At 43.4% G+C, this 16,821-nt stretch overlaps 1 protein-coding gene across 2 annotated transcripts in view; it reads left to right on the top strand.

Moving 5' to 3' along the window:
• eepd1 (endonuclease/exonuclease/phosphatase family domain containing 1) overlaps positions 1-16,821 on the top strand; it is a 121,488-nt gene that overhangs the window by 69,828 nt on the left and 34,839 nt on the right. For both annotated transcript variants that reach the window (XR_007936638.1, XM_028818141.2), the window contains exon 2: positions 1,073-1,124. Coding sequence is in view for 1 of the 2 variants with exons in the window: in XM_028818141.2 (XP_028673974.1) it covers positions 1,073-1,124 (52 nt within the window). In the remaining variant the exon portion in view is untranslated. The remainder of the gene's footprint in view (positions 1-1,072; positions 1,125-16,821) is intronic.

Genomic DNA, 16,821 nt, shown 5'->3' with positions numbered 1-16,821 from the left:
GCTTAAGTATGGGAAGCACCGCGGCACAAAGCTGTTGAAGGCGGCAGCTCACACCCCCTCGTCAGGAGCAGGGAGAGAGAGAGAGAGAGAGAGAGATAAAAACAAAGAGTGAAAAATCAATACGTGCCCTTTGAGCTTTTAAGTATGTGAAGCACCGTGCAGCATGTCGCTTCACGAAGCAGCTGCACACAGAAGGTAGAAACATGAAGATAATCTTTCAGCATTTTTAGACGAGCGTCCCTATCGTCTAGGTGTGCGAACAGCCCCCCTGCTCACACCCCCTACGTCAGGATCAGAGAAAGTCAGCACAAGAGACACAGAGAAAAGTAAGTTGGGTAGCTTCTCAGCCATCTGCCAATAGCGTCCCTTGTATGAAATCAACTGGGCAAACCAACTGAGGAAGCATGTACCAGAAATTAAAAGACCCATTGTCCTCAGAAATCCGCGAACCAGCAAAAAATCCGCGATATATATTTAAATATGCTTACATATAAAATCCGCGATAGAGTGAAGCCGCGAAAGGCGAAGCACGATATAGCGAGGGATCACTGTATTGCCCTCTCCCCCATTGGAAGGAATGGGATGGTGTTGTTCTTTTCAGTAAGCAGCCCAGTGTCTACCTATGAAAGTGGATCCTTTATGGACTACAGAAGGCTTAAGATGAATCTTGGAAAAACATAAAGCCACAAGCCTTTATATACCTAGCCACTTCTAAAATCATTCTTATTCAGCTTTGAGGTGACCACAAAAAAGATTTTAAAGTCACCCCCAAAACAGAAGACCTTTGAGTCAAGGCTCACAGGAGAGAGATCTTATACCAGCAATATTGGGATGCAAGACAAGAACCAGGGAAGGACAAGGCACCAGTCCATCACACTGAAAATCAATTCTTTTATATCAGTCCTAGGAAAACCAGCTGGGTGTATGTGCTTCGGTTTCCCATAATGGTAGTTTAAGATCTTGTTGGATGTTTTCAGATTGACATGAGAGATGTTTTTACTTGGAACCCTTTATAGCACCAGATTGTATTAACTAAAGGAAAATTGATAGTTTGTAACTTTTTTTCTTTCAGGATCAAGCTTTTGGCAGTTCAAGAGCTGACTGACAGAGACGCTTTGGAAAAGGTACAGATCTTTTTGTAACTTATCTTAACACAAACTTGCAGCTGCTAATGAAAAAAATGATAGAAGATACTTATCTGGATGTGCTGTAGTCCACATAAATGAGATTTAAATGAGATTCAGTTATCTACGCGAAAGACTTCATTACAGATGACCTGCCTTTGTCAGCCTGCCATTTCCAGGATGGCTAGGGAAATAATTTTGGCTATTGTTACAAACTTGATTTTATTAAATAGTCTCATCTTGCTTTCATATTCATTTTGAGCACACTTAAGTCAGTTCAATGAAAATATGGGCAATGTATAGAAGTGCTATATACAGTACATACGGTATACTTAATCCATCCATCCATCCATTGTCTCCCGCTTATCCGAGGTCGGGTCGCGGGGGCAGCAGCTTGAGCAGAGATGCCCAGACTTCCCTCTCCCCGGCCACTTCTTCTAGCTCTTCCGGGAGAATCCCAAGGCGTTCCCAGGCCAGTCGAGAGACATAGTCCCTCCAGCGTGTCCTGGGTCTTCCCCGGGGCCTCCTCCCGGTTGGACGTGCCCGGAACACCTCACCAGGGAGGCGTCCAGGAGGCATCCTGATCAGATGCCCGAGCCACCTCATCTGACTCCTCTCGATGCGGAGGAGCAGCGGCTCTACTCTGAGCCCCTCCCGGATGACTGAGCTTCTCACCCTATCTTTAAGGGAAAGCCCAGACACCCTGCGGAGGAAACTCATTTCAGCCGCTTGTATTCGCGATCTCGTTCTTTCGGTCACTACCCATAGCTCATGACCATAGGTGAGGGTAGGAACATAGATCGACTGGTAAATTGAGAGCTTCGCCTTGCGGCTCAGCTCCTTTTTCACCACGACAGACCGATGCAATGCCCGCATTACTGCGGATGCCGCACCAATCCGCCTGTCGATCTCACGCTCCATTCTTCCCTCACTCGTGAACAAGACCCCGAGATACTTGAACTCCTCCACTTGGGGCAGGATCTCGCTACCAACCCTGAGAGGGCACTCCACCCTTTTCCGGCTGAGGACCATGGTCTCGGATTTGGAGGTGCTGATTCTCATCCCAGCCGCTTCACACTCGGCTGCGAACCGATCCAGAGAGAGCTGAAGATCACGGCCTGATGAAGCAAACAGGACAACATCATCTGCAAAAAGCAGTGACCCAATCCTGAGCCCACCAAACTGGACCCCCTCAACACCCTGGCTGTGCCTAGAAATTCTGTCCATAAAAGATATGAACAGAATCGGTGACAAAGGGCAGCCCTGGCGGAGTCCAACTCTCACTGGAAACGGGTTCGACTTACTGCCGGCAATGCGGACCAAGCTCTGGCACCGATCGTACAGGGACTGAACAGCCCTTATCAGGGGGGCCAGTACCCCCCACAGGATTCCCCGAGGGACACGGTCGAATGCCTTTTCTAAGTCCACAAAACACATGTAGACTGGTTGGGCAAACTCCCATGCACCCTCCAGGACCCTGCTAAGGGTATAGAGCTGGTCCACTGTTCCACGACCAGGACGAAAACCACACTGTTCCTCCTGAATCCGAGGCTCGACTATCCGACGGACCCTCCTCTCCAGGACCCCTGAATAGACTTTTCCAGGGAGGCTGAGGAGTGTGATCCCTCTGTAGTTGGAACACACCCTCCGATCCCCCTTCTTAAAGAGGGGGACCACCACCCCGGTCTGCCAATCCAGAGGCACTGTCCCTGATGTCCATGCGATGTTGCAGAGGCGTGTCAGCCAAGACAGTCCTACAACATCCAGAGCCTTGAGGAACTCCGGGCGTATCTCATCCACCCCCAGGGCCCTACCACCAAGGAGTTTTTTGACCACCTCGGTGACCTCAGTCCCAGAGATGGGGGAGCCCACCTCTGAGTCCCCAGGCTCTGCTTCCTCATTGGAAGGCATGTTAATGGGATTGAGGAGGTCTTCGAAGTATTCCCCCCACCGACCCACAACATCCCGAGTCGAGGTCAGCAGCGCACCATCCCCACCATATACAGTGTTGACACTGCACTGCTTCCCCTTCCTGAGACGCCGGATGGTGGACCAGAATCTCCTCGAAGCCGTCCGAAAGTCATTCTCCATGGCCTCCCCAAACTCCTCCCACGCCCGAGTTTTTGCCTCAGCAACCACCAAAGCCGCATTCCGCTTGGCCTGCCGGTACCTATCAGCTGCCTCCGGGGTCCCACAGGACAAAAGGGTCCTGTAGGACTCCTTCTTCAGCTTGACGGCATCCTTCACCGCCGGTGTCCACCAGCGGGTTCGGGGATTGCCGCCACGACAGGCACCGACCACCTTACGGCCACAGCTCCGGTCAGCTGCCTCAACAATAGAGGCACGGAACATGGCCCATTCGGACTCAATGTCCCCCACCTCCCTCGGGATGTGGTCGAAGTTCTGCCGGAGGTGGGAGTTGAAGCTACTTCTGACAGGGGGCTCTGCCAGACGTTCCCAGCAGACCCTCACAACACGTTTGGGCCTACCACGCCTGACCGGCATCCTCCCCCACCATCGAAGCCAACTCACCACCAGGTGGTGATCAGTTGACAGCTCCGCCCCTCTCTTCACCCGAGTGTCCAAGACATGTGGCCATGTATACTTAATACATCCTATATATTTATATAATGATATATACACAGGTACGTACTGTAAGTAAAGGAAACACTTGAGGAAATTGAACATAACAAATATAGAACAGGTGTGTGCAAATATGTAGGTGTGATCATCACATTCAGCAATTAGCATTCCACCACTTTTAGGGTCATTCATGAAACTTGGGTTCTCAATATGATGGCTGCTGTGGCTCAGAGGAGATCTCAGACTGATGACTGAGCCGAGTTTGTCAAGAGATTCAGTGCTGAGGATTACTCTACCTGCTGATGTTACACAAGGAACAGTATGAGATCAGCAAGGGGCAGCTGTGGATGATAAGACCAATTGTTTGATTCTAATGTGGTTGCATTGCTTTGTACTGCAGTCCTAAATATGAGATGTGCATTTCTAAGTTTCTTTTTGCAACTTTAGAGAAGTCTTCACTTCTTAAAGAGCAATAATTCAAGAACTCCGAGGAGATTTTATCATTGGGTTGTAGTTGCAAAAATCCAATATTATGCTTAAAAGTGCACTTTTATTGGAAGCATTGTGTAAACATCACAAGTGGTGATCTCCTGGGCAATGGAAAAATATCTTCTTACCACATCAATTACATTTCACCATAGTGTCAATAAGCAGACTCATGTTGTAAAACTACATTTTGATGCCTAAAGAAATAGTTTTCTCCATTTTTAGGTTTTTATTATTTTAATGTTATATTGATGTCATCAAAGCACAATTTTAACTGCTTTTTTGCCACACTTGCTGCCATGTCGTGCTTGATGCTGATGACCACTTTGTATATATCTACAGTACATTGCTCTGCCTGCGTCACTGAGTGCGCTGCTATTATGTGACAGTATTTAACATCGCAACTCAGAAGCTTGTGTGTCTTAGTTTTGGGATTACATAAAAAAAAACTCTGCTTTCTGATTACTAAATATTTAGGTTGTCTTTCTGGTTTAGACCCTTAGGCTTTGTGTTTCTGGCTCATATTTTGACTACAATTTTTTCAGGTTTTGTAACTGTTGCAGTTTCTGACTTCCAACCATCATTTGTGACGTTGGCTAACCCCTGACAAGATCTCTATCCGCTCTCCTTTTTTTTCCCATTTCCTTCCTTTCCTTTCCTCTCCTTTACTTTCATCTCCTGGACTTGTTTTTTTCATTCTGCCTATTGACACTTGTGAGAGTTTAGCAAACCAGAACATAACAACAACAACAACATTTATTTATATAGCACATTTTCATACAAAAAGTAGCTCAAAGTGCTTTACATAATGAAGAAAAGAAGAATAAAAGACAAATAAGAAATTAAAATAAGACAACCTTAGTTAACATAAAAAGGAGTAAGGTCCGATGGCCAGGGTGGACAGAAAAAACAAAAAAAAACTCCAGAAGGCTGGAGAAAAAAATAAAATCTGTAGGGGTTCCAGGCCACGAGACCGCCCAGTCCCCTTTGGGCATTCTACCTAACATAAATGAAATAGTCCTCTTTGTAGTTAGGGTTCTCACGGAGTCACTTGATGCTGATGGTTATACAGACTTCTGGCTTTTAATCCATCCATCATTGTTGGAACATCATGGTGCTTTGGGTAGATGGTGGTGGCACAAGCCACCACCAATAGGACACCGGAAAAGGAAACAGAAGAGAGAGTAGGGGTTAGTACAAATTTTGAATGAATAGTTATTATAATGAATTGGATATACAGAGTGTCAGGATTAAATTACAGTGAAGTTATGAGAAGGACATGTTAAAGTAATGTGTTTTCAGTAGTTTTTTAAAGTGCTCCACTGTATTAGCCTGGCGAATTCCTACTGGCAGGCTATTCCAGATTTTAGGTGCATAACAGCAGAAGGCCGCCTCACCACTTCTTTTAAGTTTTGCTCTTGGAATTCTAAGGAGACACTCAGTTGAGGATCTGAGGTTGCGATTTGGAATATAAGGTGTCAGACATTCCGATATATAAGACGGGGCGAGATTATTTAAAGCTTTATAAACCATAAGCAGAATTTTAAAGTCCATTCTGAATGACACAGGTAACCAGTGTAGTGACATCAAAACTGGAGAAATGTGTTCGGATTTTCTTTTCCTGGTAACAAAACACGTCCACAGACCTGAATGTTTGTTTCCAGGTTCTGGTAACTGTCTTCTTGTTATGGTCTGCTGTTGCTCTCACCGTGGGACTTTGTTTCTTGTTGCTTTTGTATCATATTTTTTTCTCTTTTTCTTGAGATGTTCAGTTTTGCTTAGTTTTTTTTTTTCATTATTGTTAACCATTTTCTTTTAGTTTATTTTATTAGTTTAATTGTACCCTTTGTCTTTCACTAATTATGATAAGTGTCTTATTGTGTTTAATGGTGGTGTGGTAAGACCACTAATTAGATTACAGGCGGCAGTTGCATTAATTAGCCAGAGTTCAAAAGCTGGAGACTATTCAAGGTTCTTACAGCCACTGCCTCAGTGCATTAGCATTAACCTAGTATTCTGTTTTTCTGTTTTGCATTTTGTGCTTTATATTTCTTTCTCACTAGAGAGAAAGATCGAACGAGTTGCATCGACAGGGTCATTCCATAGAAAGGTGAGACAAAACAGAAAGAGAGCCAAGTGCAGACGTAGGTTGGGAGCATGCGCTGATGGCACATTGCTGCACACAACGAGCCACCTGGAATGGGACCCGAGTGCAGCAGGTGATGCCTCAGCAGCACACTGGAACAGTGTGAGGTTTTTTACGGTGGCCACCAACCCCCAAGTTTTCCCTGCAAGTTGGAAGACCTGCTTGCAGGACTGGATGCAGATTAACGTCATACCCAGGATGAAGCAATTGCAGGTTAAGGGCCTTGCTCAAGGGCCCAACAGAATAGAGTCACTTCTGGCACTTACAGGATTTGAACCGTCAGGCAGAAGATCCCTAGCCTCAGAGCCACCAGATGTAAGGTTGTTGTGAATGTCAGGTGACTTGTAACATTAGTTTGTTTTCTTGCAACTGTTCTCAAATTTTGAAGTTATAAAATGAAACTGGTCCAAGAGCTAGACAACTACATTTGTCAAGTGCGGTTAGTAAGCCAAAATACTGTTTGTGCTGGAGCCCCTTAACTGCTCTTTTTCAGATGACAGAAGGTAAGAGAAGAGGTACGATCCAGTACTTGGCTACAAGATCTGCTCACTGTGTGCTACATGGGTCACTGTAATTTAAATCAACAATTTGCATTATTTAGAGGCTTGGACTCCATTTCTCAACACATACCTGTTCAAGAAGCAATTTGACGCTGATGTTGCACTTCATTTTTATATGAAACATTTATATATTAAATCCTATAAAAGAGGTTTTCTATGGTAGCATAACAATTTCTGACTTCTACTGATTGTATGAAATACAATATTTCAGTTTGTGATCACCATATAAATCTACATTCATTTTCAAGCAAAAACACATTACCTTTGTTAGTAGAGTGCTTGAATCACTAGACATGGAATTAACAATATGTAAACTTCTCAGACTTCCAGATATTTGCCAGATCATACTATAATGGCTGAGCAGAGTACACCTCTTTTGACTATTTACTGTAAGTTCACATTGATTATCACCAAAGTCAGAGCAGCGAGATTGCGTTGGTTTGGACATGTGCATGGGGAGAGATGCTGAGTATATTGGGAGAAGAATGCTAAGGATAGAGCTGCCAGGGAAGAGGAAAAGAGGAAGGCCTAAGAGAAGGTTTATGGATGTGGTGAGAGAGGACATGCAGGTGATGAGTGTAACAGAACAAGATGCAGAGGACAGGAAGATATGGAAGAAGATGATCCGCTGTGGCAACCCCTAACGGGAGCAGCCGAAAGCAGAAGAAGAAGAATTTAAGCTCAAGAAACATTTAGGTCTTAAGTTGCTATGATGCAAATTCTAAAATTCTAAAAGCGCAATCTTCTCTGTACAGTATACACACTTCTTCATGGACGAGACAAACAAGACTTGTTGATAATATATTGAGGGATTTGAAGGTAAAATACCATTTAAGCAAGCAAGGCTGAAAGCAATAGCAATATCAAAAGTATAAAGCAACATAGAAAGTCAGTATAATTAAAAATATCAACTATCACAGCAGCTTTCTTTAATTTGTGTACCTAGTACAAGGGGGGACCCAAAAATAATCGTAAATTTCTCAGAACATTTCCAAACTTTAATCACCCTCAAAATACTCTCCCTGAGACGCAATACTCTTGTCTCACCGCTTTTTCCATTGTTCAGAACTGTTCTGAAATTCTTGCAAAGAATAGCATTCAGTGCCTCCGTCGTTTGCTTCTTGACCTCCTCTACATCCTGAAAAGGCTTTCCTTTAAGGTCTCTCTTCATTCTTGGAAATAAGAAAAAATTGTAGTGTGCAAGGTCCGGGGAGTAGAGGGGGTCGGAAACCGTTGTCATCCCATTTTTCATGAGAAGCTGCCGCACACTCAGTGCTGTGTGAGCGGGAGCGTTATCGTGATGCAGAAGCACCTCGCCTGATTGCTGCAATTCAGGTCGTTTTCTCCGCACTGCATCACGCAATCGCTTGAGCATTTCAAGGATGCCACTTGGCCTAATAATACAGAGGGCAGTCTAGTACACGCACCTAACGGCAAACGTCGGAACTAACTCCTCTCCAGCCTCCAGAAAAAATTTTGCGTTATTTTTGGATCCCCCCTCGTATATAACATAACATTGCCAAACTCATTTAATGTGATTCAGGATGACAGGAGGGCCAATCCCAAAAGTATCTGGCACAAAGTACTGCACACCCATGGATGACACCAGGGCAATTTAGAATTAAGCTAACACACTTGTCTTTGTGGATGTGAGAGTAAAACAAGAGTAACCAGAGAAAGGTCTTACACACACACAGGGAGAACATGCAGTCCTCATGCAGACAGTGACCAGACCTGGGATCGAAATTCAGGATGAATGGCGTTCCTCTCATAGTGCAGTGCTTTGAAAATGTACCTTACTTACAACCTCTTTCATCTTCTGAATTATTGAATACTTTTCACAATAGATTGGAATAAGCAGCTCTGGAAAATCTTACCGAGTCTTTGAAGAAAATCTAGGCACAGCCACAAATTATTCATATTAATTTTTTTAATGTATGCCCTGTGTAAAATTTGAATTTTCCCTTTGGCATAAAAACTGCTTAGAACCTTTTTCCAACTGTAACTCGATACCAGCATCTCCTTTTATTATTGATAAGCTTATTGTTAGGCAGTGCAGGAATTTTGACCCAATGCTCCTTACAAAACTGCATCATATCAGTAATTACTTGAGCTGAGACACTTCTTTAAGGTGCCATCACCACACATCAGTGGGGCTGAGGTCTGTTTTTGGGCTGGGCCATTCCAGGATTTCAGTTGTCCTTTTCTTCTTCCATTCCAATGTAGACTTGTAGACTCCTCTATTGCAGAGCTGAATTTATGAGCCAATCAATGATGGCAAGTCATTCAGATCCTAATACAATAAAGTGTCTGTAAGTCGTGACACTGACTTGGCTTCACTTGACAGCTGGTGTGAAGATTTTACTGTCAAATGCACTGTTAGCTGTTCATCGGACACACATAACAACACTAATGTGAACCAAAAAGTTTCTCTTATAAGCAATATTTCTGTTGATCAATGTTACAGCAGTCTTTAGGACAATTTGACGTGAAGTATTTTTTATTATTGTTTTTCTACTATCCAGTCTACAGTGAATCCTGTCTTTGCACCTTGCCTTTGTGACGATGGACTTGAGAACACAGCAGATCTTCAGATTTCTGCAGACCTCTCCATTTCTGCAGTCCCCTTCAGTATTCGAGCATCTGCCTACCGCAGCTAATTCATAGCACCCAAGTAAAATTAATTATATTCTGTGGGACCTGTTCTTATCACTGTGGAGGAGTGCTGTGTAGTTAAAAAAAAAAAATTGATATGGTGCGTATTTCTTCTCCTTCCTACACACTTAAATTAAACAAGAAGCAGATGTATGCAGAACAGCGCATGAAGACACGTCAACCTGTGAAAATGAATGTGCATTAATGCGTGCAAAAAAGCAAAGGTGTGAATCTAGACTTTGGGTTCTTTGAGGGTTCCAGTAGAATTGTTCTTCTTGCTAATTTGGAATTGTTGGCAGATAAAGTCATTCTTGGAGACATTGGTTATTGTCTGGAGTGGTGGACAGCATGGCTTTGACTGTGGTTTATTTGAGCCCAGAAACCTAATACATTTAAAGAATAATTCACATCAACAACTTTTTATTTATTTATTTTCTCAGATATTTCCAAGAATTTCCTTTAATTGCGACGTGAAGTGCCTCTAGAAGTTGTGTACTGGCATAGGCGGAGTGGTGGCTCTGAGGCTAGGGATCTGCACTGGCAATCGGAAGGTTGCCAGTTCGAATCCCGTAAATGCCAATAGGGACTCTGCTCTGTTGGGCCCTTGAGCAAGGCCCAAGGCAATTGCTGAGTGCTTTGAGTAGTGAGAAAAGCGCTATATAAATGCAAAGAATTATTATTATTCACTCATATTTTAAGGGCCATAGTTCAGTAATTCAAAGTTAGTCTCACCTGATCGCTGGATTACTAACCCAAGTATTCAAAGACTGACTTTAATTATCCAACATATTGGGGGCAGTGATGTTTTTAGATCTGATGGCATATTTGATTATCTGGTACACCAAATAAGTAAAAGATGCGCTCAACTTTGGAGTCTTTTTATCTTTAGACTCTCCTCTGTTCTCTACTTCAGCCTATTCAGGTATAAAGACCTGGCCAAATTCACTATAGAAAATATGAAGTACTCCAGAAAATGATACCATTGCGAGGGGTTACGTGTTTTTTCACAGCACTGCATTTTCGTTTTAGGTTTCTGTGCTTCAAGTCAGCTTTATAGTATGTGTGAAGTCTGCAGCAGAAAGCCCAAGCAGTAACAGACATTTTTGCAGATGTTATATTTCTATACATACACCAGTTAGAGTAATTCTGATTAATTGTTAATGATTCTTGCTCTCTGTCGGCTTTTGTGCAGGTAGTTGTCTAATTCTGTTATTTTCTGAGAGGGCTTAAAGCAGGCCCATCAGGTGCAGCCTGGCCTGTCAGTCTCACATGTTCCTCCAGCAACGTCTCTCTTGAGGATGAGTGTGACCTGCCAGCTGACTTTTCACCCACTCCATATTTGACAGCAAGGTGCAACAAAACAAAATATGGGAAACAAATCACAAGATGTCTAGCATTGCAAGAATAGTTATTACCAGTTGCTTTGTAATGATGCTGCCTTCAAAGAGTGGTGTTCTTGTAGCCATCTGCTTTCCGTTTCCTCTTGTGATGGACGGCTGGTGTCCTTTTCTGGCCGGGAGACCATCATAAAGTAAGAACCGGGGAGCAGATGTGCACAAGGCACTGCCTCCCCCGGAGCACTAAGTGACAGCCCCCTTAAGTTGCAGTGGTGCCTTGGATTCCTTCAGGGCTCCATGGGAGTTGGCACAGCCCAGTTGGTTTCCGTGGGGGTGCCAGGGTGAGCTGCAGAGGCCTACTATGGGCTTCCACCACCCCTAGGAGTTTTTCTAGATAATGCTGATGTGTCACCTGAAGTGTTCCCAGTGGCAGCATAAAAGGGACCTCCTCACTTCACTCAAGCGAGTCAGAGTCGGGAGTAGGAGAACGAAACTTGCTGGAGGAGGAGTGGAGGCAGAAGACGGAGAGAGAGAAAAGGAGAAAGAAGAAGAGAAACTGCTGTACTCTGCTGTTTAGTGGTGCGTTGTACTGTGCTGAGCACTGGGCAACAAAGTAAAGGGTTTCCACAGCGGAAGTTAAAACATGTGTGTTGCTGGACTTGTGCCTGGTGTCTGTATGTGTCGGGTTTGGAGATCTGGTGCGCCCCCTGCAGGCCCTTCTCAGATATTTTATTCAAGAGTGTGCTTTGTTTATTTTTAGGGGCTATGATCCCTGCAAAACTATGCCTAACAAAAGATAGGAAAGTGCCACGAGAGACGGAACAACCAGAAACGTCAACTAACATTGGGTTTCGTTGTGTGCTGTATGTGTGAATCTGTTTGCTTTTGTCCTGTTTGCTTTTGTGTAATTGTTCTTTCTTGGGGAATTCCTCTTATCGCATATGACCTGCGCAAATAATTTATGGCATCGGAACAGGGCACAAGGCTCTTTACAAATTAAACAATAGTCCGTTTTAAAGCAGTATAAGGAGAACACTTTATAAACTAATCATATGACCTTGGCTGATGAAGCTCAAACTGCAATTTGTGATAGTCACCATCCCAACAGGCTCTCGGAAAAAGAAACAGCACACCTTACAGTCCTCACTCTGTGACTTCCTGAATGTCACACAATGACTTTAGAGGGAGATTTACAAGCACAGCCTTCCTTCTGCCTTAACGTGTAGATCCAACCAGACCAGTGATGCATTTGCATTTGATGCAGTGGTTCATGCTGCTGTTTCACATTTTCAAAGTCCTGGGTTCAAATCTTGGCATGATCAATGTGTGACATTTGCATGCTGTTCCATTGTTTTAATTTTCCTCCCACATCCCAAAGACATTTGTGTAAAATGAGTTGGCAGCTCTCAGCTGCCCCTATATAAGGTGGCTTCGTGCTTGATTGTCCCCTATAATGAACTGTGACTCACCCAGGGTTGGTTCCTGTCCTTTCAATGCTGCACAGACGTGTTCTGGCTCTTCGTACTCTGAACTGGATTAGTTGCTTGTGAGAATGATATGTTAAAGTAGATTAATTTTACTTGACAACTCTAAACTGACATGGTGTTGAGTGAGTGTGGCTGTGCTCGTGAGTGTTCCCTGTAGTGAACTGGCACATCATTGAGGGTGGATTCCAGGGGTAGGCTCTGACCACTGCAGCCCTGAACTGGACAATAATGGAGAGAGGCTGGCAGACGTATTTGCACAATAATCTGGGGAGTCATTGAAAATTTTCCCAGCAGTGCTTTGAAAGCTTAGCCGAAATGAAACATCATTATACTGTATACCTTTTGAAGCCAACTGAAATACTGCAGGGTTGTAAGAAGAGGGTGAAGCACCCAATTTGAATCCATTTAACTGTATGTTAAGTTTGTGTAGCTTTTATTTATGATGTGAAGCATATACGTCTGTGGTCATAGGTAACAAAACAGCAGAATTAAATATGTTTTACACACATCTCTCATTATATAACCATACCTCATTTACAGTGCAGTTCGACCACCTCTCATATAACTTGGAAAGCCTCCATTGAAGCTGTAATGACACCATCAATGCTGTCAAAATGAAAACCCCACAGTGCATCTGTGAGTTGAGGGGTGGGGAGCATGCACTGATACACGACGACCCACCTCAGGACCCCAAATTAGAACCCAAGCACAGCTGTGCAACAGGGGGGTACACCTCAACACCACGCTGGCTTTTTTTTTTTTACTGTGGCTGGAGTGCCAATCCTGCCACCAACCCCCTCTGTTTTCCCTGCACCTTGGAGGGGTTGCTTGCAGGGCTGGATGCAGGTTAACATCATACCCAGGGCAGATCAATTTGGAGGTTAAGGTCCTTCTTTAAGGGCCCAATGCAGTGGAATTACTTCTGGCATTTACGGGATTCGACCTGGCAACCTTCTGATTGCTGGTGCAGATCCCTAGCCTCAGAGCCACCGCTCCACCTTGAGTTGAGGAAATAAAAATGCAAAGGTTGCTGAGTGAATAATGGAGAGCATGCCACAGTATACGTGGCAGTACCAGCATTCCGTGTTTTGCCAGCTCCTGCTGGTTACATGGCATGGCAGCATTGAAAGCGAACACAACATAGCTTGGTCACCATACCGCTGCTCTAATGTCTGCAGGCCTTCAGTTATTGATTTACCAAGAAGCCTGCAAAATCTGACTAGCTGGTTGCTCAAAAGTGGAACGTTTTTTGCTTTACTGATACACAGTGCACACCTTACCTTAAACCTCACCTGACAACTCCTGACCAAGCGAATGTTTGGCTGGTGTGTCAACTCCTCACAAAAAAGCTTACAACCTCTTCACTGTGCCGTGTACTGCACTTCACATTAATGTACTTCAGTTTCTTTAGTTTTTCTGTCCCATCTTCTTATATAATACGCTACCGTGGCTGTCCGTTTGTCTGTCCAGGATTTTAAATCACGTGTAGCTCGCAAACTGTTTGACCTATTGACCTGAAATTTGGTACACATATACTACGTGACATCTACTATCCGCTTTCTGGGTGATGATTGACCTCCAAGGTTATTCCTCTTTTTATTTTTATTTTATTTTATTGGCTCGGCAGTGGCCAGCAGGGCGGCTGTGCAGCGCATATGTAACAGGCACCCTTCTCATCCCTACCACCTTCGCCGTCACTTCCCCTACCTCTTCATATCTTAAATCATTCTTGAGGCAGATTGAAGACTTAAGTGCCAGCTTAAGTGAAAAATTAAAGAAAACATACTAAGTAATTGCATCACAAACACTGACTTGGTCAGTTTTAACGCGAAAAGATGCTGACGAAAGAAGAGAAGAAGCAGCCCGCTAGGGTGGAGAAAAGAAGAGCTGCTCAGGAAGCAGCAAGAGCATCAACCTCTGAGCAAACGAATGCGAAACATACAGAGAAAGAGGATGAAAACTAGGAATGCTCAAGTCCTGTGTATTCACTGCACGGTATCGGTTTTCATATATTTGGACATTGTTCAATTAGCTTTATTAAGTTCAGAGTCATTTCCGCCAGTACTTTATGCAGGTCAGAAATTAACCTTGTGTGGGATGTCAGTCAGAAATGTATAACGTTTTAATGAAAAGACATGTTTTCCTGGAGACACAGAGGCCAGTGGATACAACACAGAATTGCAGGAAAAGTCGTGTAATGTGACAGGGCCTTAGATTTTTAGTACTACTGCCTTTTCTCATTCACATTCACTTTACCTTAGTTTATTAATACAAAAAAATGCTCCCAGGCTGTGAAGTTTTTCTTCTGTGACACACATTTCACTTTTTTATCATTTTATTTTATTTAATACAGTATAGCTCTTTTTCAAACAATACACAGTAGCGATGTCATCAATTATGTATACTGAGTGGTTTATAAAAATTATGAGAAAAAGACAAAACAGGACTTGTTCTGTTAGTACAGTAATGCGCGTTCCTGCATTTATATTTTGGTTTGTTTGTTTTTCAAGATCAACATTCCTGTCCTGTTTACCTTGTCTTTGTTTCAAGTGTTGCAGTGAATGCTTTGTGCTGCACGGCCCCTGTGATCAGAGCCCTGGCTTGTTTTGTTGAAGGGACCAACGGCCTTTAAACAACCAGTCACCATGTCAGCCAGGTGTGTCTTCCTGGGTTTCCGTTCACAGCAGGAACCATGGCGCTGTGTGCATCTCATCTTAAGAGGTGCACAGTCTAAGTAATGCGACAGATGTGCACAACAATCGGGTTAAATGTGTCCATGTGCATAGTGCTCATGGCTGTAAACTCTCACTTTGACTTGGGGGAGTGCTTGTTTCCAGCACACCCAGTTATTCATTTAGTTAAAGCTCACTAATGCAAGGTAAACAATGTAAAGCTGGACTTTTGTTAAAAGAATAAAATATAACTCAGACATGAGGTTAGTGTTCAAAAGTGTCTAACTGATTTAAATAAAGAGATTCTTCTAAAATCAGTGAACATACTACACAGTAATGTTTCACATCATTGAGGTGTCTGGCATCTCAGTGTTAACTTGCTGGCTTAGTAACTCTGCCCAAATATGGTAGATTAAGAATTCATAAATAGATAATTCAGACCCCTTCAATTTTTCAAATTTTGTTATGTTGCAGCCTTGTGTTAAATTTTTTAAATTCGTTTTTCCCCCCCATCACACAACATGAAATACCCCCAGAATGACAAAGCAAAAACAGGATTTAAGAATTTTTTGCAAATTTCTTAAGATTAAAAAAAAATTAAATATCAGATTGACACAAGTGTTCAGGCCCTTTCCTGTATCACTTCAAATTTGGTTTGGTTGCATCCCGTTCCAATGATCAGCACTGAGATGTTTCTACAGCTTGTTTTGGAGTCCAGCTGTGGTCAATTCAGTTGACTGGACACACCTGTCTATAGAAGGCCCCACAGCTGACGAGGTGCTTCAGAGCAAAATCCAAACCATGAGGTCAAAGGGGCTGCCTGCAGAGCTTAGAGACAGGATTGTGTCAAAACACAGATCTGGGAAAGGCTGCAAAAACATTTGTGCACTGAAGTTTTCCAAATGCACGGTGACCTCTGTAACTCTTACATGGAAAATATTTGGAAAAACCATAAGCAATTGGTGGAGAAGAGCCATAGTGTAGAGAGGTGACCAAGAACCTGTTAGTCACTTTGGCTGAGATCCGTGTGTGGAGATGGGAGAAACTTCCAGAAGGTGAACAAACCATTCTCCACTAATCTGGGCTTTACAGCAAAGGAGCCAATTGGCATCCTCTCCTAAGTAAAAAAAAAAGACATATGAAAGCCTGCTTGGAGCTTGCAAAAAAGAAACTAAAGAACTTTCAGACTGTGAGAAACAAGATTCTTTGGTCTGACAAAACCAAAACCAAACTCTTTGGCCTAAATTCTAAGTGTCATGTCTGGAGGAAACTAGGCACCATCCATCACCTACTCAATACCATTCCAATGGTGAAGCATGGTGGTGGCAACATCACACTGTGGGGTTGAGGACTGGGAGACCAGTCAGGATTAAGAGAAAGCTAAATGGAGCATAGTACAGATATATCCTTAAGGAAAACCTGCCTCAGAGCTGTCCAGCCCTCAGATTGGGCCTTCCAACACAGGAGTTGCAGAGTTGTGAATGTCCCTGAGTGGCCCAACCAGAGCCCGGATATAAACTCAATCAAGCACCTCTGGAGAGACCTGAAAACAGCTGTTCACTGACATTCTTGAAAGGATATGCAGAGAAGAATTACAGAAAATTTCCATATTCAGGTGTTTGAAGCTTGTCACATCATAGCCAAGAAGATTCCAGGATGTAATCACTGCCAAGAAGTGCTTCAATGAAGTACGTGGTAAAGGGTCTGAATACTTCAATCAATGGGGTAGTTCAGTTTTTTTATTTTTAATAAATTTTCAAAACTTGTATTA

The sequence above is a fragment of the Erpetoichthys calabaricus genome, chromosome 13 (genome assembly GCF_900747795.2).
Source record: "Erpetoichthys calabaricus chromosome 13, fErpCal1.3, whole genome shotgun sequence".
Classification (NCBI taxonomy): domain Eukaryota; kingdom Metazoa; phylum Chordata; class Cladistia; order Polypteriformes; family Polypteridae; genus Erpetoichthys; species Erpetoichthys calabaricus.
The sequence above is the reverse complement of the archived record's forward strand: the minus strand, read 5'-3'. Positions and strand labels throughout refer to the sequence as shown.